Source organism: Delphinapterus leucas, chromosome 1 (genome assembly GCF_059928025.1).
Source record: "Delphinapterus leucas isolate spDelLeu-1000000601 "Yukka" chromosome 1, BTC_Dleu_Yukka2, whole genome shotgun sequence".
Classification (NCBI taxonomy): Eukaryota; Metazoa; Chordata; class Mammalia; order Artiodactyla; family Monodontidae; genus Delphinapterus; species Delphinapterus leucas.
The window spans coordinates 44,675,252-44,702,743 of record NC_143129.1 but is presented as its reverse complement, the minus strand read 5'-3'; the positions used below and the strand labels follow the sequence as shown (position 1 = coordinate 44,702,743).

Sequence of the window (27,492 nt, the reverse complement as noted above, 5' to 3'; positions counted from 1 at the left end):
TCTGAAAAAATGAGAGAAAGATATATGAGGAGTTAACATCATAAATAGACAATTATGATTTCATGTTTTAATGCTCTGATTAGGTTTTCCTTTCCCCCTTTTTCCTGTTTAACTTCTTTTGTTTTAGATAGACAAGTGATACTTTACAAACTTCTAACTATAATGAATCTTCCACGGGTCCACTAACTGTAAATTAATTTAGATTAACTCTTTGAGATATAAACCCACCCTAAGAAAATTACTTAATGGCTTTAATCAGATTACATTAGGCACGAAGGGATAGGAGGAAAGGTGTATTTAAAACCAGAAGATTCGGGACTTCCCTAGTGGTGCAGTAGTTAAGAATCCGCCTGCCAATGCAGGGGACACGGGTTGGATCTCTGGTCCAGGAAGATCCCACATGACGAGGAACTAAGCCCGTGAGCCACAACTACTGAGCCTGTGTGCCACAACTACTGAAGCCCGTGTGCCTGGAGCCCGTGCTCCGCAACAGGAGAGGCCACCGTAAGGAGAACCCTGCGCACCGCAGTGAAGAGTTGCCCCGCTTGCCACAACTACAGAAACTACACGTTGCCCGTGTGCAGCAACGAAGACCCAACGCAACCAAAAATGAATAAATAAATAAAATTGATTCTTTAAAAAAAACAAAACAAAAACAGAAGACTCAGTCTAAAGGAGTCTAAAGGAGTTCAGAGTCTAATGAGTTAAAATTCTGATCTTATCCAGCTGTTCCATTAACTGATATTTCGTGACTTCCTTTTACTATCTACTTTACTCCTCTTCCCACAAGGAAAAAGGTACATTAATGTAAGTTTAAAAACACACAAAAGTATACTTTCTTCGAACAGTTTATATGTATATGTAAAGTATGAAAACAAGGACCAGAAGCATATATGCCAGTTATAATGGTTGTCTCTGAGAAAGGGTGAAGGGATCGAGATAAGGGAACATTTAGCTTTCAGGTTAAATTTTTTAAAATTATAGTTGATTTACAATATTGTGTCAGTTCCACATGTACAGCAAAGTGATTCAGTTATATATACATATATTTTTTTCAGATTCTTTTCCATTATAGGTTATTAAAAGATATCGAACATAGTTCCCTCTTTTATACAGTAAATCCTTATTGCTTATCTATTTTATGAATAGTGGTTTGTATCTGTTAATCCCAAACCGCTAATTTATCCCTCCCCACCACGCTCCCTTTCCCCTTTGGTAACCATAAGTTAGTTTTCTATGTCTGTGGGTCTCTTTCTGTTTTGTATATAGATTCATTTGTATTATTTTTTAGATTCTGAAATATAAATGATATCATATTTGTCTTTGTCTGACTTACTTCACTCAGTATGATATTCTCTAGATTCACCCATGTTGCTACAAATGGCAATATTTCATTCTTTATTATGGCTAAGTAATACTCCATTTGATAGACAGACAGACAGACAGATAGATACCACATCTTCGTAAGCCAATCGTCTATTGATAGGTTGTTTTTTTTTTTGACATCTTTATTGGAGTATAATTGCTTTACAATGGTGTGTTAGTTTCTGCTTTATAACAAAGTGAATCAGTTATACATATATATACGTTCCCATATCTCTTCCCTCTTGCGTCTCCCTCCCTCCCACCCTCCCTATCCCACCCCTCTAGGTGGTCACAAAGCACTGAGCTGATCTCCCTGTGCTATGCGGCTGCTTCCCACTAGCTATACTGATAGGTTCTTGGGTTGTTTCCATGTCGTGGCTATTGTAAACAGTGCTGCTATGAACATTGGGGTGCCCGTATATTTTCAAATTAGAGATTTTGTCTTTTCCAGACATATGCCCAGAAATAGGATTGCTGGATCATATGGTAGCTCTATTTTTAGTTTTTTAAGAAACCTCCATTGGGACTGACATATATACACTAGTATGTATAAAACAGATAACTAATTTTTAAAAAAACAATTAAAAAAAAAAGAAACCTCCATACTGTTTTCCATAGTGGCTGTACCAATTTACATTCCCACCAACAGTATAGGAGAGTTCCCCCCCCTTTTTTTTATTGGAGTATAGGTGCTTTACAAACCCCTCCTTTTTTTTTTTTGGCTGTGCTGCACAGGCTTGCGGAATCTTAATTCCCCAACCAAGGATTGAACCCAGGCCCTCGGCAGTGAAAATGTGGAGACCTAACCACTGGACCACCAGGGAATTCCCCATTTGTAGACTTTTTGATGCTAGCCATTCTGACAGGTGTGAAGTGATACCTCATTGTGCTTTTGATTTGCATTTCTCTAATAATTAACAATGCTGAGCATCTTTTCATGTGCCTGTGGGCCATTCTGTATGTCTTCTTTGGAGGGAAGTCTATTTAGGTCTTCTGCCCATTTTTTGATTAGATTGTTTTTCTGATATTGAGTTGTATGAGCCATTTATATATTTTGGAAATTAAGCCCTTGTTGGTTGTATTACTTGAAAATATTTTCTCCCATTCCACAGGTTTGTCTTTTTGTATTGTTGATCATTTCCTTTGCTATGCAAAAGCTTTTAAGTTTGATTAGGTCCCATTTATTTATTTTTGCTTTTATTTCTGTTGCTTGCAAGATTGATCTAAGAAAATATTGCTACAATTTATGTCAGAGAATGTTTCCCCTATGTTCTCTTCTAGGAGTTTTATGGTGTCATGTCTTATATATAGGTCTTTAAACAATTTTGAGTTTATTTTTGTATATGGTGTGAGGGAGTGGTCTAATTTTATTGATTTACATGTAGCTGTCCAGCTTTCCCAACACCACTTGCTGAAGAGACTGTCTTTTCTCCATTGCATATTCTTGTCTCCTTTGTTGTAGATTAACTGACCACAGGTGTGTGGGTTTATTTCTGGGCTCTATATTCTGTTCCACTGATCTATAATATATGTCTGTTTGGGGGCCAATATCACACTGTTTTGATTACTGTAGCTTTGTAGTCTTGTCTGAAGTCTGAGAAGGCTATGCCTCCAGCTTTGTTCTTTTTCCTCAGGATTGCTTTGGCAATTCTGGGTCTTTTGTGATTCCGTATAAATTTTAGGATTATTTGTTCCAGTTCTGTGAAAAATGTTATGGGTAATTTGATAGGGATCACATTAAATCTGTAGATTGCTTTGGGTAACATGGCCATTTTAACAATATTAATTCTTCCAATCCAAAAGCATCCTCTTCAGTTTCCTTTATCAATGTTTTATAGTTTTCAGCATATAGGTCTCTCACCTCCTTGGTTAAGTTTACTCCTAGGTATTTTTTCTGACATGATTTTAAACTGGATTGGTTTTTTACTTTCTTTTTGATATTTCATTGTTAAAGAAACGCAACAGATTTCTGTATGTTAATCTTGTATCCTGCTACCTTGCTGAATCCATCTATTAGTTCTAACAGTTTTTGTATGAAGTCTTTAGGGTTCTCTATATAGAGTAACATATCATCTGCACATAGTGACAGTTTTACCTCCTCCCTTCCAATTTGGATACCTTTTACTTCTTTTTTTTGTCTGATCGCTGTGGCTAGGATTTCCAATACTATGTTGAATAGAAGTGGTGAGAGTGGGCATCCTTGACTTGTTCCAGAATTCAGCAGGAAGGCTTGCAGCTTTTCACCACTGAGTATTATGTTGGCAGTTTGGGGTTTGCTGTAAATGGCTTTAATATGTTGAGATATGTTTCCTCTATACCCACTTTGGTGAAAGTTTTTGTCATGCATGGATGTTGAATTTTATCAATTGCTTTGTCTGCATCTATGGAGATGATCATATGGTTTTTGTCTTTTCTTTTGTTAATGTGGTGTGTATCACACTGATTTCTTTGCATATGTTGAATCATCCTTGCAAATCTGGAATGAATCCACCCTGATCATAGTGTATGATCCTTTTTATGTACTGTTGGATTTGGTTTGTTAATATTTTGTTGAGGATTTTTCGTCTATATTCATCAAAGATACTGGCCTATAATTTTCTTTTTTTTGTAGTGTCTTTGTCTGGTTTTAATATCAGGGTGATGGTGGCTTCACAGAATGAATTTGGGAGTTTTCCCTCCTCTTCAGTCTTTTGGAATAGTCTGAGAAGGATAGGTGTAAGTCCTCCTTTTTAGTAGATTTCCCCATTGAAGCCATCTGATCCTGGATTTTTGTTTGCAGGAAGTTTTTTTTATTACAGATTCTATGTCACTTCTAGTGATTGATCTGTTAAAATTATCTGTTTCTTCTTGACTCAGTTTTGGCAGAAATTTGTCCATTTCTTCTAAGTTGTCCAATTAGTTGGCATATAACTGTTCATAGTATTTTCTTATATATTTTTTGTATTTCTGCAGTATCATTTGTTATTTTTCCTCTTTCATTCCTTATTTTGTTTTTTTGAGTCCTATCTCTTTTCTTCTTAGTGAGCCTGACTAGAGGTTTGTCAGTTTTATCTTTTCAAAAAAACAGCTCTTGGTTTTATTGATCTCTTCTATTTTTTTTAATCTCTATTTTATTTATTTCCTCTCTGATCTTTATTTCCTTCCTTCTGCTGACATTTGGTTTCGTTGTTCTTATTTTTCTAATTCTTTTAGGTGGTGGGTTAGGTTGTTTGGGATTTTTCTTGTTTCTTGAGGAACTTCCCTCTTAGAACTGCAATTGCTGCATCCCAATATGTGCTGTCATTATTGTTTGTCTCGAGGTATTTTCTGATGGCCATGTCCCGCTATGCACGTACTGACATTGGGTTCGGTCCAGACCACATCCCAGGCCCTCAGGGCTGTCTCCATGCACCTAGATGGAGTCCTCTCCCAGGGCTAACCACACGAGTTTCAGTGCCTAGCTACTGCATGTACTAGCAGCCTCCCTCCCCACTGTGCATGTTTCCAGCTTGGAAGTGTGATGAGGTGGCAGCCAATAGTACGCGTCCCTCTCCACCCTAACAGGTTAAATTTTTAAAAGCAAAATGTATCCAATGTATTACTACATAAAGTTTTTAAAAATATAGCCATAAAAAATTTCTGGAAAAAATATGCTAAAGTACTAATGGTGCTTGATTCTGGGTGGTATGAACATGAGTGAAAGACATTAACTTCTTAGTATTTACTGTTTAAGTTCCTACCAGTCCATCACAAGGGAAGATGTAGCATTTTATTGGTTGATTAGTTTATTATTCTTATCAGAGATGCCCATATTAACAACAGTTGCCTTCTCACAGTTCCTAGAACTATACCTAAGTATCATAGTGATAGTGTTACCTTTATTACTGTTGAGACTGTTACAAAGACAATATTAGATGGAGCTTCCTAAATCTCCTATCACATATTCTAAAGCAAAGGTCTACAGTCAAGATTTCTGCCAAACATTAAAAAATAATAATAAAACTAAGGTGTAACACTGCAGGCACAGGTAGTGTGCCACCTGCATAGACCCTTATGCTCTTTGCTGTGGTATGCTTAATACAATCACATCTGCAGGTGACAGGAGACTAGTTCTAGATTTCTGTACCCAAGATAATTGGAATACTTCCCATAGGAACCAACTCCCCAAATCTTTCCCCTTATCTAAGTGATTTCCAACAATAGTCCATCATGAAGTTTTATAGTATCTCAGAAAACCAGCTCTGGCTTTTTGGAATAAGCCTAGCAGGTAAAGTAATAAATCACCAGTATTTCCTTAAGGGCTGCTCAAGTTTTCTGCTAAATACAGCAGGCATAATATGCTTCATATCTGAGTTTGAGACCAAAACCCCAGATATTTCCCAGTTGTATGGTTCTTGATTTTCCTAGGTGTCCAAAGTCTTCATGAAATTCTCTTAGAACAATGAGATAGCAACCTTGGGCATGTTAATGTACCTCTCTAAGCTGCTGCTTTTTCAAAATTAATTAAACAGATAAGTAAGTAATAAAATCAAAATATCTCTGTGAAGATAAGATTAAGTTCTAGACAAAGACTTCAGCAGAGCCTGAAACACAATAAACATATATATTACTGTAGCCACATTAATAAACATCCCTCTGGCTGGAGGGCTCCTTTACCATAGGGCCTTCCCACCATGCTATCCTCCAGATTTCTACTATACTCTAAAACAGTGAGGGTTTCTTCCCTGGGCTCCAAAGTTGACAGCCATGTTGGGCCTAGTCTTCAGAAATAGCTTTGAGTTTTCCATTTCCTTAAAGAGATTACCTCACAAAGTTACAAACACACTTGCCTCCCTCATTAGGGACAGTTTCCTAGGAGATGTACCTTGTTGGTAAGCTTAAACTTACGGCAAATACAGATGTTCTAGTCAGTTTAAACCACCCATTATTGCCCTCAGGTAATAAGATTATTGTCAGTCCATTTGTGACTCTATGTAATGCTCCCTAAATGTATCTGAGACTGAGTTCCTATAGGCTTTGCTAACAGAAACCTGTAAAGTGTCAGGTCCTATTAACTGTCAGATTGCCATTAGCATTATTCCTCCACTTCCCAGACACGCCTCAACCCCTAGCAATGGACACAGGCCATGTTCGATTTATAGTGTATCTCTCTTATTTACTCGCTTGGTTACTGAATAGTTCTTTTTAAAAGCACTGACCTGTTCTCTGGTTACAAACACTTAGAGCCTCAGTTTTGCTGCTAATGAACTGTATGATCTTAGTAAAGTTGCACGTCTCTAGGTGTCAGTTTTGTAATCAGTCAATCAAGGATATCTTTAATGTCTATGATTTAATTTCTATCATTCCACTACTAGATAAGTATCTGAGACAAAAAAAAATTATGAAAGATATATATAGATTTACCATGGAAAACACAGCAATCCCACCAGCTTATTTTAAGACTGGAAGTGTATAAAAATAGGTTTTTAGGAACACTGTGTATGGCTGTATAGGCTGTGCACTGCAATAAGTACCTGGCTGAGGCGGGTGCTTAAGAACAGTGTGCGCTGGGTCCACCAAAGCTTACACCTGGAAGAAGGAATGCCTTTTTCTTCTTACATAGGTGGTATCTGCTAACTGAACTATATTCTCATGATGAACTGTTTGCTCAAAGGTGGTACTGCTTTCTAATTCATCCACCCAGCAGGCTATGCCTTTACCTAAATTGCACAAAGACATCTCATTTTACAGGTCACAGGTGGCCTGCAAAAGTAGAACTATAAAAGAATTCTACACTACTAGTAACAATTGATCTCATCACATAAAAAGATCTCCAAAACACAAAGATGCAGGAGAAGTCTTCAAGATCAATTTCTCCCCAAATTGGTCATACTTAGAGTGCAGACACAGACACACACACACACACACACACACACACACACACACAATAAAGAATTCTTCAGAGGAAAAATGTTCATGAACAAAAACCTGAAGTCAAAGAAAAGGCTTATCAAAAATCTAAATAAATCATGCAATATAAATAACTTACTATTTTAAGACTAAAAATTTTTGTGTCAAAGACATCTGGAAAACACAGACACAATTTTTTTATACTTACCCTCTTCACACAGAAATTGTGAAAATCAATAGAACAATATAAAGCAGTTAAAATACACTTAAAGAAAATATAAACAAAGAATTTATTACTCTTAAGTATTACATTATTTTAAAAGTAACATTTAAATAAAAGGAATAAAGAAATGTGTTTTAATGACCCTAATTTTAAGAAAACATCAAAATCAATAGCATGGAGCTTGTGAAGCAGCCATAAAAAGAGAGTGGCAAGTGTATGCGTGTGTATATATATGGGTTACATGTACCCTTAAGACACAAATGATGCTGGAAATTATTTTTAATAGCATTTAAAATTAACTCACCAAAAAAAATAACATCATATGATTTTTAATAACATAGCTATGCCCCCACATGTAAATATAGCTTGGTAATCTCTATGGTGAACTGAGAATGAAAAGCTATAAATAACAGAGACATTCTAATAATTTTACACTAAGTTTGTTTATATAAAATCTAATAGGCTTCTCCTATCTAATATAAAAATGGAAAGTACTAAATAGCATGAATGGAATTTCAAAGGTTGTTCTATCTTACCAACTTAAACAAGATATCACAACCTACTATCTAACTCTTAGGCCTTTTTTAGAATAAGAGGATTATCAGAAAATCTGCTTAATTTTAAGGACAACAAAGTAAAATAAAATTGTGAACAAAGAAATTTGATAAATTATTTTAATGTTTATTTTTCCTAGAAAAATTTCTTATAGATATTATCCCCTTTTGTATTCCAAAAAATGGAAGATTAACATGGCCACCTAGAGGAGAAAATATGATCAACAAATAGAGGCCATAATATTTTCTTACTTTTTCTACAGTGTCTGTATTTCAGATTTATAATATATAAACTGCTCTAAAGGACCCAACTGAAGGGGTTAATTATGAATGAAAGAGACTTAGGGAGGACACTAAAGCAGCAGTGATGACCAAACAGAAGCTAAAGCATCATTCATTTTTGCAGTGGACTTGACAAGTACAGCCTTTATAAACTTACTGTGTGACCTTAGGTTAAAAATTACTTATTTGATCTAAAAATCTCCTCTCACTTCTGTAAAATGGAAATAATCTTATCTACCACAATGTGTTGCAGTGAAGCCTAAGCATAACAATGTGTACAGAAACTATCAGAGTCAGGCACACTGACTCAATGAATGGTAGTTCTCCCTACTTGATCAGAAAGTTCTCTTGCACTGGTCCTCCTAATCCCTATCCAGGACCTCCCTGACCCTCTCTACTCTTGTAGATATTTCCAATATTGGCTGTTCCAAAGCTTCTCTACTAGAATTATTCAGAGTTTGAGAAATGGGGTAATGGTTCTTTACCAGCCCTAATGAGGTAACAATATGTCATGTAAAAAATGTACATTTAAAAATATTTTTCCTTCTACCTTATAATTCCCTTTAGTCACCTCAACCCACATTAGTCAAGTGTTACCTTCATAAACCTGCAGAATAGTATGCAGAATAAAGGGTCAGAGCAGTAAAGAGAAGCATAACCTACTCTACTGATCCCTTTCCTTGTACCTCAGGAGAATGAACCAAATCCTATAAGAGAACTATACTCAGTAGCCCTCTTAGGTGACCGGACATGAAGTGAGCAGTACTTCTCCTGAGTCAACTATGCAGAGGCACAACCACCTGACAGAGACTCAAATGTGTATTAGAAGCAAATTCCCATCCTTCCCAAATATATACCAGAGGAGGGTTACTATTGTTGGCTTGGAGGGAGAAGGTGAACCCCTTCAACTACCTCTCTTTCTTGACTCTGAAAGTTGATACAGAACAAGCGGTATGAAAGTGCAGGCAGCAAATGTACACTCTCTTCCACGTATTCTCTCCTAACCACCTTCAATCTCATGTATGATTCTACATTACTAAACTGTACACTGAAAGTAACTGATCATCTTCTACTGGACAAAGGGGCTTGTCTGAATTCTCATCCTCCCCAGTTTCTCTGTGGTGTAGCATTCAAAACTCTCCTTCCGTGTCTGATGAAATGCAACATCCTCCTGATTCCCCACTTTATGGTTGTTACTTTCTCTTCTCCGTTTAAGTGACATCTTTAATTCTCTGTTAATGAAAGGAAATGACTCTTTTCTCTCCATACATTCTCCCTCAACAATTTAATCCCTTCCCTTGGTTCCTATTCTCTAAGTATATACAATCTGAAAAAACCTTCTCCCAAACTCCATTCATGATTTCAAGATCCACAGCCATTTCCAGTTGCCTAAATATTCTGCCTTACCATATACACAAAACCGCTTTTATCTTCCACCCCAACCCACTAATCCAAGAAGAAACCATCCCTCTCTGGATTTCTTATTTATATTAATGACCTCATCATTTTCCTAGTCATACTTGCCGGAAACTAGCGTCATCTTTGACACTTCCTTCCTTCTTTCTAATGTTCCAAATACATTTAGTTCCTAAATCCAGTAAATTGCACCTCTGTAATGTTTCTCCTATCCTCCTATATTCCTCTTGCCACTACTTCAATTCAGATTTTTACCATTTCCCACATAGACGACTCCAAAGACCTCCTTAATTGGTGTCTTTTCCTATAGCCTTCCTGTTGCTACATTACTCTTTCTAAAGCACATCCCTGGTCACGCTTCCTCGGTGAAAAACTTTTAGTGAGTTTTCACTGGTTAACAAATTAAATCCAAACTTGTACTCAGTGAGGCACTCCAGGCTTTAGACCTCACCTCTTTCCTTTTTATTTTACATATATATATATGTGTGTGTGTGTATATACTGATATACAGTATATATACTGATATACTGATACATATACATATATATATTTATATACACACATACACACACACACATATACATACATACACCTATGTTAGAGCCAAGAGGACTTTTCTCTTGTCCTGAAATAGTCCCTACATTTTACCACTGCGTATTCTGGCGTTTATGAACCTCCCTCTATCTAAAATACCTCTGCTTATTCTTTTCAACTTTATACCCATTCTTCAAAGCTGAACCCAATTGCCATTTTCATGGATGTTCTCTCACATCTTCCCCAATGGAAGGTAATTCACTCTCTTCCTTAAAACTTTTTAGCATTTTATACGTACTTCTGCATCTTTGCCTGTGGGCATGTTCAGAACTTACTATCACTTGAAATGGCTTTTCTCTAAAATCTGGAGCTCTGAAATCTCCCTCTCTAATCAAGTTTTCCTATTCTTCCCCAACTCCACTGATTGCTGTTGAGTGTATTTTGCACTCACAGCAATCTCTGATTTTTCAATTAGCAATAATCTATGATACAAAAAACTATCCTCCTAGTCTACTGTTATCTTACATTACCACTTGATCATCTCCCCATCCTAAATCCCAATGACAGTATTTTAACAACAAGGATATCCATCTCTACCTGGATATTCCACAGACACCTCAAATTCAGCACGACTGAAACTAAATTATCTCCCTCCCACAAACTTACTTCTCTTATGCTTTCTAAACTAATTAAACAATCTTAATTCCTTACTCATTTCATAGGTTCAGTCACTCACCAGGATATACTGAGACCACCCCTCAATCTACAAATTCTTTGTCCCTCAATTAACATTGCTAATGAGGATCTCATCACTGTTTATCTAACCAGTCCTTTTGCCTCCAGTAGCTCCTACCTCCAATTCATCTTCTGTTACAGTAGTTAAATAATCTTTCTTAAACACACTGACCTAAAAGTGCCACACTATCCAACTTAAAAACCTTCCAGCGTTCTACATTCCCTATAAGACAACATCCAAACTCCTGAGCATGGCATTCAGCACAGATCCTAGGTTAAAGACACTGAAACACACTGTCTTCTGCTTTCCTGCAATTACTATTACATGGTGGTTGAACAGTTCTCCCTCAAGTCTAGTTCACCTATCCTGTGAAGACTGCATCATACATCAGACCCCCTTTCGCCACCTCCCAAACAAAGTCTCAGTCCTCCTCCTCTGTATTTCTACATTACGTTGTTCATGTAACTAGCAGACCTCTTAACACACTACATTACACATGTACTCACTGGTCATCCTCCTCCAGTCTGTGCGCTCTTTAAAACAAGCTTGTTTTTATTCATCTTTACATCCACAGGATCTAGTATGGCACATAAAAAAACTTTCAACAAATGTTTATGAAATAAATAATTTCAGAATGCCTAAAATCAATCTACCCTGGGTGCTTTATCAAATGATTCAGGGTAGAAATGGTAGAAAAGTACAAGTGGGTCCTAAATATATAGGTGAAATGCAATGAGAAGGTGATTCCAGAGGTGAGGGCAGGAACAGAAGAGCCACTGAGATTATGCTTCTCTCTTCACGCCTTTTCCCACAGATTGTTGAGCCACGCGAGAATAACAGGACTACAAGGAAGAAGCAATCAAGCCAGCAGAGAGGCAGAAGAGGGAGTGAGCAGGGAAAAATAAAACCCTAAACTGAAGCTGCAGAAAGGGAAGTGTCTAGGGTCACAGACTACACACTCAGGGCTTGCTAGCAGCTGCTCACTATCATCACCATCAATGCTTCACCACCCGTAACTATGACTACCATTTACTGATGACTTACCTGTCAGGCCCCAGACGCTATGCTAAAAACACCACACATACCATTTAATGTCCATGACAACCCTATCAGCAAGGTATTATTCACACTTAGAGGCAATGAAACAAACCTAGAAACTATCAAGTACACTGCCCATTAAGTACACTGCCCAAGGTTTCGCCGCTAATACGGTAAGTCACAGGGCCAGAAGGTGAACAAGGATCAGGCTTCAAGACCCATTCTCTTTCTGCTCTACTCTTCATGAGCCAGGGTTTACATTATTTAGTTATCTTTGTAAGCACATGTCTTATTTTCTCTAGTACTAAGAAAGGTAATTTTGAGGGTAGAGTCCATGTCTAATATTTTTTATTTCTTTCCTAGCATCTCATAATGAGCCTTCCATATTTGATTAACTTCTTACTGTACTATGTACTAGCAGAAGTAAAAGGGAGGTATATCAATCTTTAGTTAGCACAAAGCCAAATACAAAAATTTAACTCCTTTGACAGCTGTATGTGCCAGAGTAAGTCATCAATAGTAATAGGCCCCAAAACACAAACCACAGCTACAATATTAAGGTTAGTTTGTGTTTGATATAATAATAAAAATGCTATTTAAAATATATTGCTCTTTTCTTCGTATCTGGGCATAAATATAATAATTACTAGGAGTAGTCACACATTGTATCAATCACACAAACAACTTACTTAGATGTGGAAATAAAAATGCTTTCGGTAAAAAAGGTAAAACCTTTTTTATTTCTCTTTTAGAAAGATATAAAAACACTTGAGAGTGGACCTGTATCTTCTACATAGGTTGACTTCTAATGTCAATGTCGGCACATGAGGCAAAAATCAACAGGGGACCAAAAAATCCTTGAAAATTCCTTAAATTTCCCTTAGAGTCTCGTACTATACAGTACTGGCTCTCAATAAATCTATCTCAGACAGTTTTTCCTCCTACATGGAAGAGATCACCACTCCTTCTGCTTCATGCCACATGAAGTATCTGGCTCGTGTTAGGGCCCATACTGAATGAAAAAGCACTCATTTACACACTAGAATCATATTCAACACTGTGAGATTCTTAGACCATATCAGTTCCTGTAACAGGTATTTAGGACTGATTCCATGTGAGACAACAGCCGATTCACACTTCCCATCTCACGATTGCTAGGCATATGTTCATTATGAAAAGAGAGCTAGAATTACCACTGTATTTAAATTACTTGGTGTTTTGCTTTTGGGTGTTGTGGTTTTAGTTTTGGTTTTTGGCTGGAGCCCAAAGATTTGAATTTGAACGAATTATATTCCCAGAAATGTGACCCTACCATATATGCTATCTCTTATTTATTGTACAACCACAGACACCTAGAGTTTTAGAAACAAATAATCAAATACTAGAGTGTAAAAAAGAAAAACAAAAACGTAACCTGTCTTACCTTCATCTATTGACGCTTCGCTACTGTATCCATCATACTCTGCAGAGAGAGGGCTATATTTCTGTCTCGTTTCCCAAGTATAGCTCTTTTGTCTAGAATCTGCCAATGGTAGTCTGGAATTGTGTGTTCTGGATAAGGCCTCATGATATTTACCCAGTGCTTCATCTTCACTTTCAGAGGATGAACCATGCTCATCTTTGTCAATGTAGGAGTTGTCTATTTGGAACGACAAGGAGCGCAGATCAAAATATAACGCAATAAAATGTAGCGAATGTGCTATAGTTACATACATGTTACATGCTTATATATGTATCACATATATTCATACGCACACAGATATATATATATAAACATATATATACACATACACACAATCTGAATTTTCAGCTTTAGAAAAAATAGTTTTTCATTTAAGAAGCCCAAGCTTTAGATTTTTATGTTTTAATAGAAAAAACTGACTTGTACATTTGAATTATATAAATAATATTAGTCATAGGGATTTTCCAACCACGGTACAGGTAAACAGAGTAATAAGGCTCTCCATCTTACACAATTATTTTTAAAGCATCAGTAGCACACAAAGGAAGTTTTAAGTATTGCCAATACATATGGACCTGATTCAAATAATTCATGCTACAAGAGACGTTTCTGGTTATCATCTTAGTCAAAATTTTCGTAACTGATGACGCTCAGTGTTAGAAGCAGAACAAAGAAATGGACAGACATACACTATTGATGGAATTATAAGCGGTACAACTTTTCTAGAGAGCAATCTGGCTATACATATCAAACTTTCTAATCTGCATAGTCTTTGACCCATTTCTAGGAATTTACCGATTCCATTTCTAAGAATTCAGCCTGAGAAAATAATTAACAAGTGAGCAATGATATGCATTTGAGAAAATTTACTGCACTGTGTTTAACAGCAAGGGAAAACAAAAATAAAATATGAGCTAAATGTGCATCGCTGAGCCTTGGTTAAGTAAATTATGATACATCTATGCAATGATATCCTATACAGTCATTAAAAATGAGGAGGTGAACTTACAAGTACTCACAGGGAAAGAATAACTACCACATCATGTTAAGAGAAAAGAGAAGCTTTTCTCATGTTAAGAGAAAAGAGAAGAAAAGAGATTAACATACGTATGCCTACATGCAACATATACACACATACATGCAGTATAAGTTTACACGTACATACAAAAACGTCTGGAAGCATATACACCAAGCTTAACACACTATCTGTGAAAGGCAGACTTACTATGAAAATTCTACTTAAATATACCCAAATTTCAAATAAATTTTTCAGAAGGTAAATTAATTAATTTTATATTATTTTAAAAAGCACTATTGGGGCTTCCCTGGTGGCGCAGTGGTCGGGGGTCCGCCTGCCGATGCAGGGGACGCGGGTTCGTGCCCCGGTCCGGGAGGATCCCACGTGCCGCGGAGCGGCTGGGCCCGTGAGCCACGGCCGCGGAGCCTGCGCTCCACAGTGGGAGAGGCCACGGCGGTGAGAGGCCCGTGTACCGCAAAAAAAAAAAAAAAAAAAAAAAAAGCACTAGTTATTACCATTTTTTTAAGGTAAAAATTTTGAAACTGCATCATGTTGAGATTCATTCAGACCATGATGCAACCTTCTCAGAATTATAAAACAACTCTAGGAGGATAAAGAGACCATAGCAGTCAGAATTTATTAGTGCAGTCTAGATATTTCTCTCATTATACTCAGCCAAGATCATCTGCAGTAGACAAATCAATGTTTGAAATTCAGGTGGGGAGACACAGAATGAGTAATTTTAAAACATGGGATAGAAATGGAATGTTTCCAGTTAGAAGTGAGGGAGCTTGGACGTCACTAGTCTAAGTCCTGCTTTTTAATTCAGCAAAATAAAACCATCAAAGGGTGAAACTATGACTGATGTTATATTCTGCACTGTCCAATCCAGTAGTCACCAACCGCATGCCGCTATTTAAACTAAGTAGAAATAATAAAATTTAAAATCTAGTTCTCCAGTGCTACTAACCACGTTTCAAGTGCTCAATAGCTACATGCAGACAGTGGTTACTGTATGAAGCAATACGGATATGTAGAACTTTTCCATCACTGCAGAAAGTTCTATTGGACAGAGGTGGCATCTGCTGAGATGGCAGATCTAGTCTAGAACCTAGGCATTCTGACTCCCAGGGTTTAGCACTTGTGGGATACCATGGTGGTGGTCTTAAGGCAGCAGGAGAGTTCTGAGGAGGGTAACTAGAAATTCACCTGCTACAAAATATTACCTAAAGTAGCCCTGCATTCAGGAACAGAGAAGGAAACTCTTCTTCCTCTTATTATACCTTGTAAGCTCTGTCAGAACCTAGGACACAGGTACTAGCAACATTATAGCTCAGCTAATGAAGGGACAATCCATATGGGTCAAATGATTTTCAAAACGGTTTTAGAACATAACATGTTTCAGTTTAGTACTGACTATAATCTAGAATACTTCAGAAATATTTGATTTCTTTTAGGTAGCACATGTTTCTTAATGAAAACAAATCAAAACAAAATTTAAAATTCTGTATTGCTACTGCAGTATTTATTACTAGCATCCATTCTACTGTTATTTTATGAATAAAATAATATGTAAACTATTCTTCTTAATTTTATTTCTTTTGATTTTTGCTACTTCAAGTAATAAGGCTACCAAAACTAAACCAAGGCTACCAAAAAAACACTGAATCTGACATTCAAAAAACTGCTACAAGAATAGACTTCAAAATGGAGGTATTTCCAAAAATTGGCATTCCTTTTTACTTAGCTCATCCATCCTGGATCAGCCTCTATTATATCATTTAAAAAACATTCATATAATTGATAAATAGCAGACCCTATTATGCACAAAGTCATGTAGCAGAACTGAAACAGTCTTCTTCACTTCCACTGCTACTCAGTATTTTGGTTATTTTATGAGAATGTAAATATACATAAAAATTCTGTATGTATCTTTTATAAATAAAAGCCAGCGTACTTCTGGCCTTGTGATCAGATCGGCAATTAATGAAAATGACTAGAGGATAACCAGGTGTGCTAACTAGCGATATGAAGCAATTCTGCAACCAAAACCAAGTAACTGCCAGCTAATTGTTTTAAAAATTGTCACAAATATTGTGGATGAAAACTGTAACTGCTTAGTTGGAATCTTAATTCTACACAGAGAACTCATGAATAATAATAGATTGTTCATGTATATACATTGGAAACGTATGTCATATAAAACTCTTAATGTATGGCTAAATGAATAGATACATATCCTGAAGCATGTTATTCAGTAAGATAAAAATCTATTGCTCTCAAGGAAAAACATAAAACGTTTGGTACATTCTTACTAGGAAAGATGTGAAGAGCAACACGGTATAAAGGGCTTAAGGGTTGGTTACAAAAATATAAAAATTTTAAATCTAACTGTAGCACACCAAATAAATTCCAATTAAAGTATGCACACTACTTAAGAAAACCACAGAATTTCTGACTGAAAAATAAATGGGCATTAAGTAAAATTAAGGCCCTTAAAATTGGCCAAATAATGCAGGGACCAGGGGCAGTAACTAAATTAGAGGTATACAAATAACATGAATGCTTTTGAAATGACTGTGAGAAAAAACTGTATGACTTTAAAAATGTCTCCCAGTAAGAGGATTCAAGAAAGTCTTAAATTAGATATACAGACATGTATAGAAAAATTTAGAAATTTGGATGTTTTCCTAACGTAAAAAAATCAAGAGAAAATTTTATCACTCAAACTCACATTAGGAGACCTCACCTTTTTCTGGTATTATCTCAGAATATTTTTCATCTTTACTCTTTGCTGTTTCTTTTTTGGCAGAAATGGCTTCGTTTTTCTTTGTTTTTATGTCTCCTTTCACTTTGTAGTATTTTGTTGGATTTATTTGTTCTTTGATTTTCCATAACACTTACCTTTAGAATTAGTTGATGCTGCTGGATGTATGTCTTTTTTCTTAGTGGATTTCTGTATCATATGTCTATTGCTTTCCAAAATACCTTTTGGAGAACATTCATTTCCTGAACACTTATTCCCTTTGGATCCTTTACTTTTAATATGTTTTTCAGCCTTCTTTAAATAATTTTCTTGCATTTCTTGAAATCTTACCTCCTTTAGGTCATGCTTACCATTACTGGAAATTCCTAATCCATATTTTCTATATCTGTCAGTACTTTCAAGTTCTTGACAAGCAGATCCAGCCCTTGCATACTGCTTGCTAACTGATATCCTACCATCACTCATCTGGCCTTTCAAAGAAGAATCACCAGCAGTATCGGTTTCTTGATATTTTGATAGTGTCTGTTGCCTATTATTAATATGTTTAAATACTCCTTCTTCATTCATTCCTTGATCTTGCTTTTGTGAAACTGAAGTATTATAGCTATTTATTCGATTTGCTTGGTGCTCTAAATCGAATTGTGTTTTCTGACAATTAGTGTTTTTAGAGACTTCTGGTAACGTGGTATTTTCTCGTTTAGAAGTATCTACAGCTTCTGTTGCTGCAGGGCTTTCCTCTTCTGGGCGGAAGCCACTTATCATACTTGCTACCTGTTCAGCAACCGAGTCAGTGAAAGCATAGCTGACTTCCCCCACAGCAGTGGTCAAATCTTCCACAGCATTACTGATTGTGTCCACCAGAGAGGACACTGAAGGCAGATTCTGCTGAAAATTTTTGAAAAATGCCATTTTCTAATTCCTTGTTACTAAAAGGTGCAAAAATGGAATTTTCTCTTCTCAAAAAATCAACCACTTTCAAGTCTGAATTTAACATTTACTTAAATGGTGCTATTCATTAGCCCAATATCAGTATTTCACATTGTATCTTTTAATTTTTCTGTAAATGCTTATGCAATGGAAGAAATATGTTGAAGTAAAGACGCTTCAAAAAAAAAATCAAACCACTTGGTTTAAACGTAATGACTTTTTCCCACTCCACAGCTATCATAACAGCAGCAAGACAATATTTTCCCCTCAAATACTATTGAGTTTTTATTCTATACCTGCAAGAAGAAGTATAAAAAGGATTTTTATTATGTACTTTTTAGTTTATTTATTAATAGTCTATGTATGGGAACTACCCTATCTTATTAACAAAGTACCAATATCATTTCAAAATAAAAAATATATTAAGGGTTTCCCCTATATATTCCCCTAAATATATATTTGTTTACATATCTAAACAATTTTGCATAGAGGTTAGAATAGGGAAGAGCAGAGGGTGAACATTTGCAGAGTTGCTATTACATGTAAGGCATTGTGATTCACAAATTTTATCTTACTTGATCTTACAATAACTCTAGGAGGTAAATATTATTATTCTTATTTAATAAGTGAATAAGAAACAGCCTCAGAAAAATTAATAAGGTCCCCGAGACCTTTCCAATGGATCCTCAAGGTCAAAACTATTTTTACAATAAGAGTAAGAGAATATGTAACTTTTCATTTTCATTCACTCACAAATGAGCACTTGGATTTTCCAGAGGCCATATGACAGACTGAATGCAGAAGCAGATGTGAGAATCCAGTTGCTTCCTTCTTCTGTGCCAGTCATTAAAGAGATTTGCAATGTAAAACAATGTCACTCTTCTCACCAAACTTTTTTTTTTTGGTTTTAGAAAATATATAGTTTTTAAAATTAATACATTTATATTAACACGTAATAGGCTTATTGTTGGGTATTTTAAAATAAATCGATAAAAAATACTTTAAAATTTTCTTAGCCTTTAACTTCTAATTTGGTACATACCAATAGCTATAACTCACATAAACAAAAGCTCTTTGGGGTCCTCAATAATTTTTAAGAGTGTAAAGGGTAAAAGCATTTTTACCAAAAACGCTAAAACACAAAATTACTGGAGGCTGCTAAAAGAGGTATCTTTAACCAGTTCATTCTACACAAATGATGAAAAAACAGGACTGAAGTGACGTAGGAGAAACATTAAACTTGATCAAACCAAAACCACATAAAGTACTATAGTTTCCTAATGCAAAAGCTGCATGACGTAATTCGATAATAAGATTTTCATAAACAATGAGGCTATCACTTTTTAAGTTATCAGAAATAAGAGAAAAGCACCTCTTCAGCATATATTCATGGACAAGAAAAGCAAGGTTTCTCTTCTAGTGTTCCTTACAATTCTTCTCAATTAATGTCTTACTTTCACAATTTTCAACTTACTCCTGCCATCATTCACATAAGCCAGTCTTTGGAAATAGCAAATAAAGAACTCTTGTAATTATTTTAAAATATAAAATGTTTTCATAAGAGAAAGAACAGTTTCACAGCCCTCATCTTTCCTGCTATCTAGTAACACTAAGTCATATAATATGCCTGTGGTGCCAAGGGAGGGAGAGGAACACTAATTTTCATAATCAGACTTTATACACTAAGTTACCAGGGAAAACCACATTCTCCAAACAATAAAATTATCCATCACTGAGAATTCAACAGCATGTAAAGATAAAGGGTGAATACTTTCAAAAGCCTTCTAGGGACATGGGAAAAAAGCTCTCTAGGGAACTATTTGGACAATGGATTAAAGCATAAAATGTAATAAGATATATCCTTCTTCTTAAAGCATATGTGTTCATATAACAGGCTCAAAAGCATACCTTATATTTGAAAAATAAAAGTGTCATTCAATGATGGTATACAATTCATCTTTATGCACTATGATAGCAATTCATGGGCAATAAAAAGATAACTGAACATAATTTACTTAATACATCTTTTACTCTCAGAATAGTGGCTCAAGGTTAGTTTACTACATGTCAAAATCAAGCTTTTTATTATATATATATATTTTTAAAGAAAGTAATAAATAGTACAGACAGAAAGACCAAACAAGGGAAAGCAGCGATATGATACTTACAAATTTTATCTTGTGAATTCTTCTTTGTACTGTATCCTGAACCAAGATCTGGAAACCCGCCAACATTTTCAAAACAGAACTTCTTATTAATATAGAGAAAAAGGAGCAGCATCAAGATAATAAACACCCCAACAGCTGACAAAAATCCAACTGCCTCTGGAGATACTAGAGGGGAAAAAAAGTCACAGCTGTAAGCATTTATTCTTCTTCAAGTTACAAACAAGAAGGAAACCCCTATACATGTGTTAGATTACTGCCTTATTTGAATTATATTTAAAATTTTTCATAGTTCACAACAGTTCAGTTTATAAGAAAAACAAATTGCACAGTTTAATGAGTTGTTCAATTTATTCAAGAGTATTAAAATCTTCTAAAACTTTCCCTATAAATTATGTGGGTACAATCTTAAAAGACGAGTCTATAAAAGAGGCAGTTATCATATGTTTAAAAGAGGCAGTTATCATATGTTTAAGTCCATTGAAAAGTATTACACAAATTTTAAAACAAGAATTAGAAAAACTTATTTCCCAAGCACAGGTCTATCACTTAATCGAATTTATGAGAATGTATATTATTCTTCTTATCTCTAGAAGCTTCAATGGCCTTTTTTTATTAAACAAATTCTGGACTTCCTGACATTGAAAGCTGCAGCCTCTCTTTTCAATATTACACTCCAATCAAATGATTCCACTCACTGCCTCAGAATCAGCTATATGCATTACCCCATGCCTTGTTTCTGCTTGCCCTCTTCCCCTTGCCTGGAGTGACCAAGTGTCCTCTCTACCAAATCCCACTCATTCATTCAACCAACAAATATTTTTGGAGCAGCAGCCATATACCAGGCATGATCCCATACCCATTTCCTGTCTTCCTTGAACAGTCTAGTGAAGGCAGTTACAACATGGTGCAATAAAGGTTATGACTGGGGAAGAACAAGGACTATGAGAACTATAGAAATACTTAACCCAGTGTTGAAGGATCAAGTAAGCTTTTCTGAAAGTAATGGCTGCTGTGATTACATTTTAAGAATTAGCCAACTTAACACTATTCCAGGCAGAATAAACAGCATGTGCATATAGAGACAGGAGATTATGATATATTCCAGAAACTCCATGAAACTTTGTTATGATGAACTACCAGGTTCTCAAGAGAATCTGATCTCAAGAGAATACATAAAATCATCCAGGGAGATCTGGTAGAGTGAGAACAGACAAAACCTTCTCCAACTTCTCCAATCCTCAGCAATCTCTTTTCTTTCAACTTTTGCATTATCTCTCTACGCCAGTCATTTGGAGTTAAACAGGAACTAAATTTTTCTATCACCAATGCCTTCCATATAATACTCAACTATTAGTTGAGAATGAATCTTAAGCCTCAAATATCCCCTATTCTTTCTTCCCCCACTGCTCAAGCAGCAACTAAAATGTCATCTTCTTCAAGATTTTTCTTTCAATCAGAAGAGCCATGACAATTAGCATCTAACTCATTTGTTAAGAATGAAGTCACCCACCAGTCAATGATGAGTGCTTTAATCTCCTATCTTTTCGTTATTTGTGAAAGCCAGGCATCCAGGTGTAGAACTGATATGACATTACAGCCTATTCAAAGCTGGCTCAGTAATATTGTCACAGAGGATGGAGCAGAGAATGATATTGTAAGGGAGGGGCAATGAGGGTGAGGGAGAAGGTGGCAGGAATGGTAAGAGTGCTACCTGAATATGAGGCTGGTGTTGAGGACCAGATCCTGCTACCAAAAATAAGAAGTTATGCCCAGACATTAGCCATGTATAATTGCTTTACATTGTTGCATTAGTTTCTGCTATACAACAAAGTGAATCAGCTATATGTATACATATATCCCCACATTCCCTTCCTCTTGCATCTCCCTCCCACCCTCCCTATCCCACCCTTCTAGGTGGTCACAAAGCACCGACCTGATCTCCCTGTGCTATGCGGCTGCTTCCCACTAGCTATCTATTTTACATTTGGTAGCGTATATATGTCAGTGCTACTCTCTCACTTCTTCCCAGCTTACCCTTCCCCCTCCCCACGTTCTCAAGTCCATTCTCTACATCTGCATCTTTATTCCTATTCTACCACTAGGTTGTTCAGAACCATTTTTTTTTAGATTCCATATATATGTGTTAGCCTATGGTATTTGTTTTTCTTATTCTGATTTACTTCACTCTGCATGACAGACTCTAGGTCCATCCACCTCACTACAAGTAACTCAATTTCGTTTCCTTTTATGGCTGAGTAATATTCCATTGTATATATGTGCCACATCTTCTTTATCCATTCATCTGTCAATGAACACTTAGGTTGCTTCCATGTCCTGGCTGTTGTAAATAGTGCTGCAATGAACATTGTGGTACACGTCTCTTTTTGAATTATGGTTTCATCAGGGTTATATGCCCAGCAGTGGGATTGCTGGCTCATATGGTAGTTCTATTTTTAGTTTTCAAGTAACCTCCATACTGTTCTCTACAGTGGCTGTATCAATTTACATTCCCACCAACAGTGCAAGAGGGTTCCCTTTTCTCCACACCCTCTCCAGCATTTATTATTTGTAGATTTTTTGATGCTGGCCATTCTGACCAGTGTGAGTTGATACTTCATTGTAGTTTTGATTTGCATTTCTCTAATGATCAGTGATGTTGAGGATCCTTTCATGTGTTTGTTGGCAATCTGTATATCTTCTTTGGAGAAATGTCTTTCTAGGTCTTCTGTCCGTTTTTGGATTGGTTTGTTTGTTTTTTTCATATTGAGCTGCTTCTTCATTTTGGAGATTAATCCTTTGTCAGTTGCTTTGTTGGCAAATATTTTCTCCCATTCTGAGGGTTGTCTTTTCGTCTTGTTTATGGTTTCCTTTGCTGTGCAAAAGCTTTTAAATTTCATTAGGTCCCATATGTTTATTTTTGTTTTTATTTCCATTTCTCTAGGAGGTGGGTCCAAAAGGATTTTGCTGTGATTTACATCACAGAGTGTTCTACCTATGTTTTCCTCTAAGAGTTTTATAGTATCTGAACTTACATTTAGATCTTTAATCCACTTTGAGTTTATTTTTGTGTATGGTGTTAGGCAGTGTTCTAATTTCATTCTTTTACATGTAGCTGTCCAATTTTCCCAGCACCACTTATTGAAGAGGCTGTCTTTTCTCCACTGTAAAATCTTGCCTCCTTTATCAGAGATAAGGTGACCATATGTGCGTGGGTTTATCTCTGGGTTCTCTATCCTGTTCCATTGATCTATATTTCTGTTTTTGTGCCAGTACCATACTATCTTGATTGCCGTAGCTTTGTAGTATAGTCTAAGTCAGGGAGCCTGATTCCTCCAGCTCTGTTTTTCGTTCTCAAGATTGCTTTGGCTATTCGGGGTCTTTTGTGTTTCCGTACAAATTGTGAACTTTTTGTTCTACTTCTGTGAAAAATGCCATTGGTAGTTTGATAGGGATTGCACTGAATCTGTAGATTGCTTTGAGTAGTATAGTCATTTTCACAACATTGATTCTTCCAATCCAAGAACACGGTATATCTCTCCATCTGTTTGTATCGTCTTTAATTTCTTTCATCAGTGTCTTATAGTTTTCAGCAGACAGGTCTTTTGTCTCCTTAGGTAGGTTTAATCCTAGGTATTTTATTCTTTCTGTTGCAGTGGTAAGTGGGAATGTTTCCTTAATTTCTCTTTCAGATTTTTCATCATTAGTGTATAGGAATGAAAGAGATTTCTGTGCATTAATTTTGTATCCTGCTACTTTACCAAATTCACTGATTGGCTGTAGTAGTTTTCTTGTAGCATCTTTAGGATTCTCTGTATAGTGGCATGTTATCTGCAAACAGTGACAGCTTTGCTTGTTCTTTTCCAATTTGGATTCCTTTTATTTCTTTTTCTTCTCTGATTGCTGTGGCTAAAACTTTCAAAACTGTTGAATAAGAGTGGCAAGAGTGGACATCCTTGCCTTGTTCCTGATCATAGAGGAAATGCTTTCAGTTTTTCACCATTGAGAATGATATTTGCTGTGGGTTTGTCATATGTGGCCTTTATTATGTTGAAGTAGGTTCCCTCTCTACCTACTTTCTGGAGAGTTTTTATCATAAATGGGTGTTGAATTTTGTCGAAAGCCTTTTCTGCGTCTACTGAGATGATCATATGGTTTTTATCCTTCAGTTTGTTAATATGGTGTATCACATTGATTGATTTGTGTATATTGAAGAATCCTTACATTCCGGGGATAAACCCCACTTGATCATGGGGTATGATCCTTTTAATGTACTGTTGGAATCTGTTTGCTAGTATTTTGTTGAAGATTTTTGCATCTATGTTCATCAATGATATTGGCCTGTAGTTTTCGTTTTTTGTGACATCTTTTTCTGGTTTTGTTATCAGAGTGATGGTGGCCTCGACAAATGAGTTTAGGAGTGTTCCTACCTATTTGGAAGAGTTTGAGAAGGATAGATGTTAGCTCTTCTCTGTTTGATAGAATTCACCTGTGAAGCCATCTGGCCCTGAGCTTTTATTTGTTGGAAGATTTTTAATCACAGATTCAATTTTAGTGCTTGTGATTGGTCTGTTCATATTTTCTACTTCTTCCTGGTTCAGTCTCGGAAGGTTGTGCTTTTCTAAGAACTTGTCCATTTCTTCCAGGTTGTCCATTTTATTGGCATATAGTTACTTGTACTAATCTCTCATGATTCTTTGTATTTCTGCAGTGTCAGTTGCTACTTCTCCTTTTTCATTTCTAATTCTATTGATCTGAGTCTTCTCCCTTTTTTTCTTGATGAGTGTGGCTAAAAGTTTATCAATTTTGTTTATCTTCTCAAAGAACCAGCTTTTAGTTTTATTGATCTTTGCTATCATTTCCTTCATTTCTTTTCATTTTTTTCTGATCTTTATGATTTCTTTCCTTCTGCTAACTTTTGGGTATTTTTATTCTTCTTTCTCTAACTACTTTAGGTGTAAGGTTAGGTTGTTTATTTGAGATGTTTCCTGTTTCTTAAGGTAGGATTGTATTGCTATAAACTTCCCTCTTAGAACTGCTTTTGCTGCATCCCACAGGTTTTGGGTCGTTGTGCTTTCATTGTCATTTGTTTCTAGGTATTTTTTGATTTCCTCTTTGATTTCTTCAGTGATCTCTTGGTTATTTAGCACCATATTGTTTAGCCTCCATGTGTTTGTATTTTTTACAGATTTTTTCCTGTAATTGATATCTAGTCTCATAGTGTTGTGGTCAGAAAAGATGCTTGATATGATTTCAATTTTCTTAAATTTACCAAGGCTTGATTTGTCACCCAAGATATGATCTATCCTGGAGAATGTTCCATGAACATTTGAGAAGCAAGTATATTCTGTTGTTTTTGGATGGAATGTCCTATAAATATCAATTAAGTCCATCTTGTCTAATGTGTCATTTAAAGCTTGCGTTTCCTTATTTATTTTCATTTTGGATGATCTGGCCATTGGTAAAAGTGGGGTGTTAAAGTTTTGGAATGTCTGGCCATTAATGAAAGTGGGGTGTTAAAGTCCCCTACTACGATTGTGTTACTGTCGATTTCCCCTTTTATGGCTGTTAGCATTTGCCTAATTGAGGTGCTCCTATGTTGGGTGCCTAAATATTTACAATTGTTGTATCTTCTTCTGGGAATGATCCCTTGATCATTATGCAGTGTCCTTCTTTGTACTTGTAATAGTCTATTTTAAAGTCTATTTTATCTGATATGAGAATTGCTACTCCAGCTTTCTTTTGATTGCCATTTGCAAGGAACATCTTTTTCCATCCCTTCACTTTCAGTCTGTATGTGTCCCTAGGTCTGAAGTGGGTCTCTTGTAGACAGCATATATACAGGTCTTGCTTTTGTATCCATTTGGCCAGTCTATATCTTTTGGTTAGAGCATTTAATTCATTTACGTTTATGGTAATTATTGATATGTATGTTCCTATTACCATTTTCTTAATTGTTTTGGGTTTGTTATTGTAGGTCTTTTCCTTCTCTTGTGTTTCTTGACTACAGAAATTCCTCTAGCATTTGTTGTAATGCTGGTTTGGTGGTGCTGAACTCTTAGCTTTTGCTTGTCTGTAAAGCTTTTAATTTCTCCGTTGAATCTGAATGAGATCCTTGCTGGGTAGAGTAATCTTGGTTGTAGGTTTTTCCCTTTCATCACTTTAAATACGTGCTGCCCCTCCCTTCTGGCTTGCAGAGTTTCTGCTGAAAGATCAGCTGTTAACCTTATGGGGATTCCCTTGTATGTTATTTGTTGCTTTTCCTTTGCTGATTTTAGTATTTTTTCTTTGTATTTAATATTTGATAGGTTGATTAATATGTGTCTTGGTGTTTTTCTCCTTGGGTTTATCCTGTATGTGACTCTCTGCACTTCCTGGATTTGACTGACTTGTTCCTCTCCCATGTTAGGGAAGTTTTCAACTATAATCTCTTCAAATATTTTCTCAGACCCTTTCTTTTTCTCTTCTTCTTCTGGCACCCCTATAATTCGAATGTTGGTGCGTATAATGTTTTCCCAGAGGTCTCTAAGACTGTCCTCAATTCTTTTCATTCTTTTTTCTATATTCTGCTCTGTGGTAGTTATTTCCACCATTTTATCTTCCAGGTCACTTATCCATTCTTCTGCCTCAGTTATTCCGCTATTGATTCCTTCTAGAGAATTTTTAACTTCATTTATTGTGCTGCTCATCGTTGGTTGTTTGCTCTTTAGTTCTTCTAGGTCCTTGTTAAACATTTCTCCTATTTCCTCCATTCTATTTCCAAGATTTTGGATCATCTTTACTATCATTACTCTGAATTCTTTTTCAGGTAGACTGCTTATTTCCTCTTCATTTGTTTGGTCTGGTGGGTTTTTACCTTGCTCCTTCATCTGCTGCATATTTCTTTGCCTTCTCATTTTGTTTAACTTACTGTGTTTGGAGTCTCCTTTGTGCATGCTGCAGTTTCATAGTTCCCGTTGTTTTTGGTGTCTGCCCTAAGTGGGTGAGGTTGGTTCAGTGGCTTGTGTAGGTTTCCTGGTGGCCTGTGTTCTGGTGTGTCAGGCTGGATCTTGTCTTTGGCGTGGGCAGGGCCGCATCTGGTGGTGTGTTTTGGGATACCTGTGAACTTAGTATGATCTTAGGCAGCCTCTCTGCTAA

The 27,492-nt window shown here is 36.2% G+C and overlaps 2 protein-coding genes across 4 annotated transcripts in view; both read right to left on the bottom strand.

Moving 5' to 3' along the window:
- The window catches only part of SYT14 (synaptotagmin 14), a 244,933-nt gene that overhangs the window by 148,522 nt on the left and 68,919 nt on the right, over positions 1-27,492 (bottom strand). For all 3 annotated transcript variants that reach the window (XM_022593470.2, XM_089909307.1, XM_089909303.1), the window contains 2 exons: positions 20,359-20,523; positions 13,440-13,655 (listed from right to left, as the gene is read on the bottom strand). In XM_022593470.2, coding sequence (XP_022449178.1) covers positions 13,440-13,655; positions 20,359-20,523 — 381 coding nt within the window. The remainder of the gene's footprint in view (positions 1-13,439; positions 13,656-20,358; positions 20,524-27,492) is intronic.
- Positions 13,743-20,351, bottom strand: LOC149750492 (uncharacterized). The gene is given in 2 exon segments (XM_089909333.1): positions 13,743-17,383; positions 17,386-20,351. Coding segments are annotated over 2 exon segments (939 nt in total). The 5' UTR covers positions 18,173-20,351; the 3' UTR covers positions 13,743-17,231.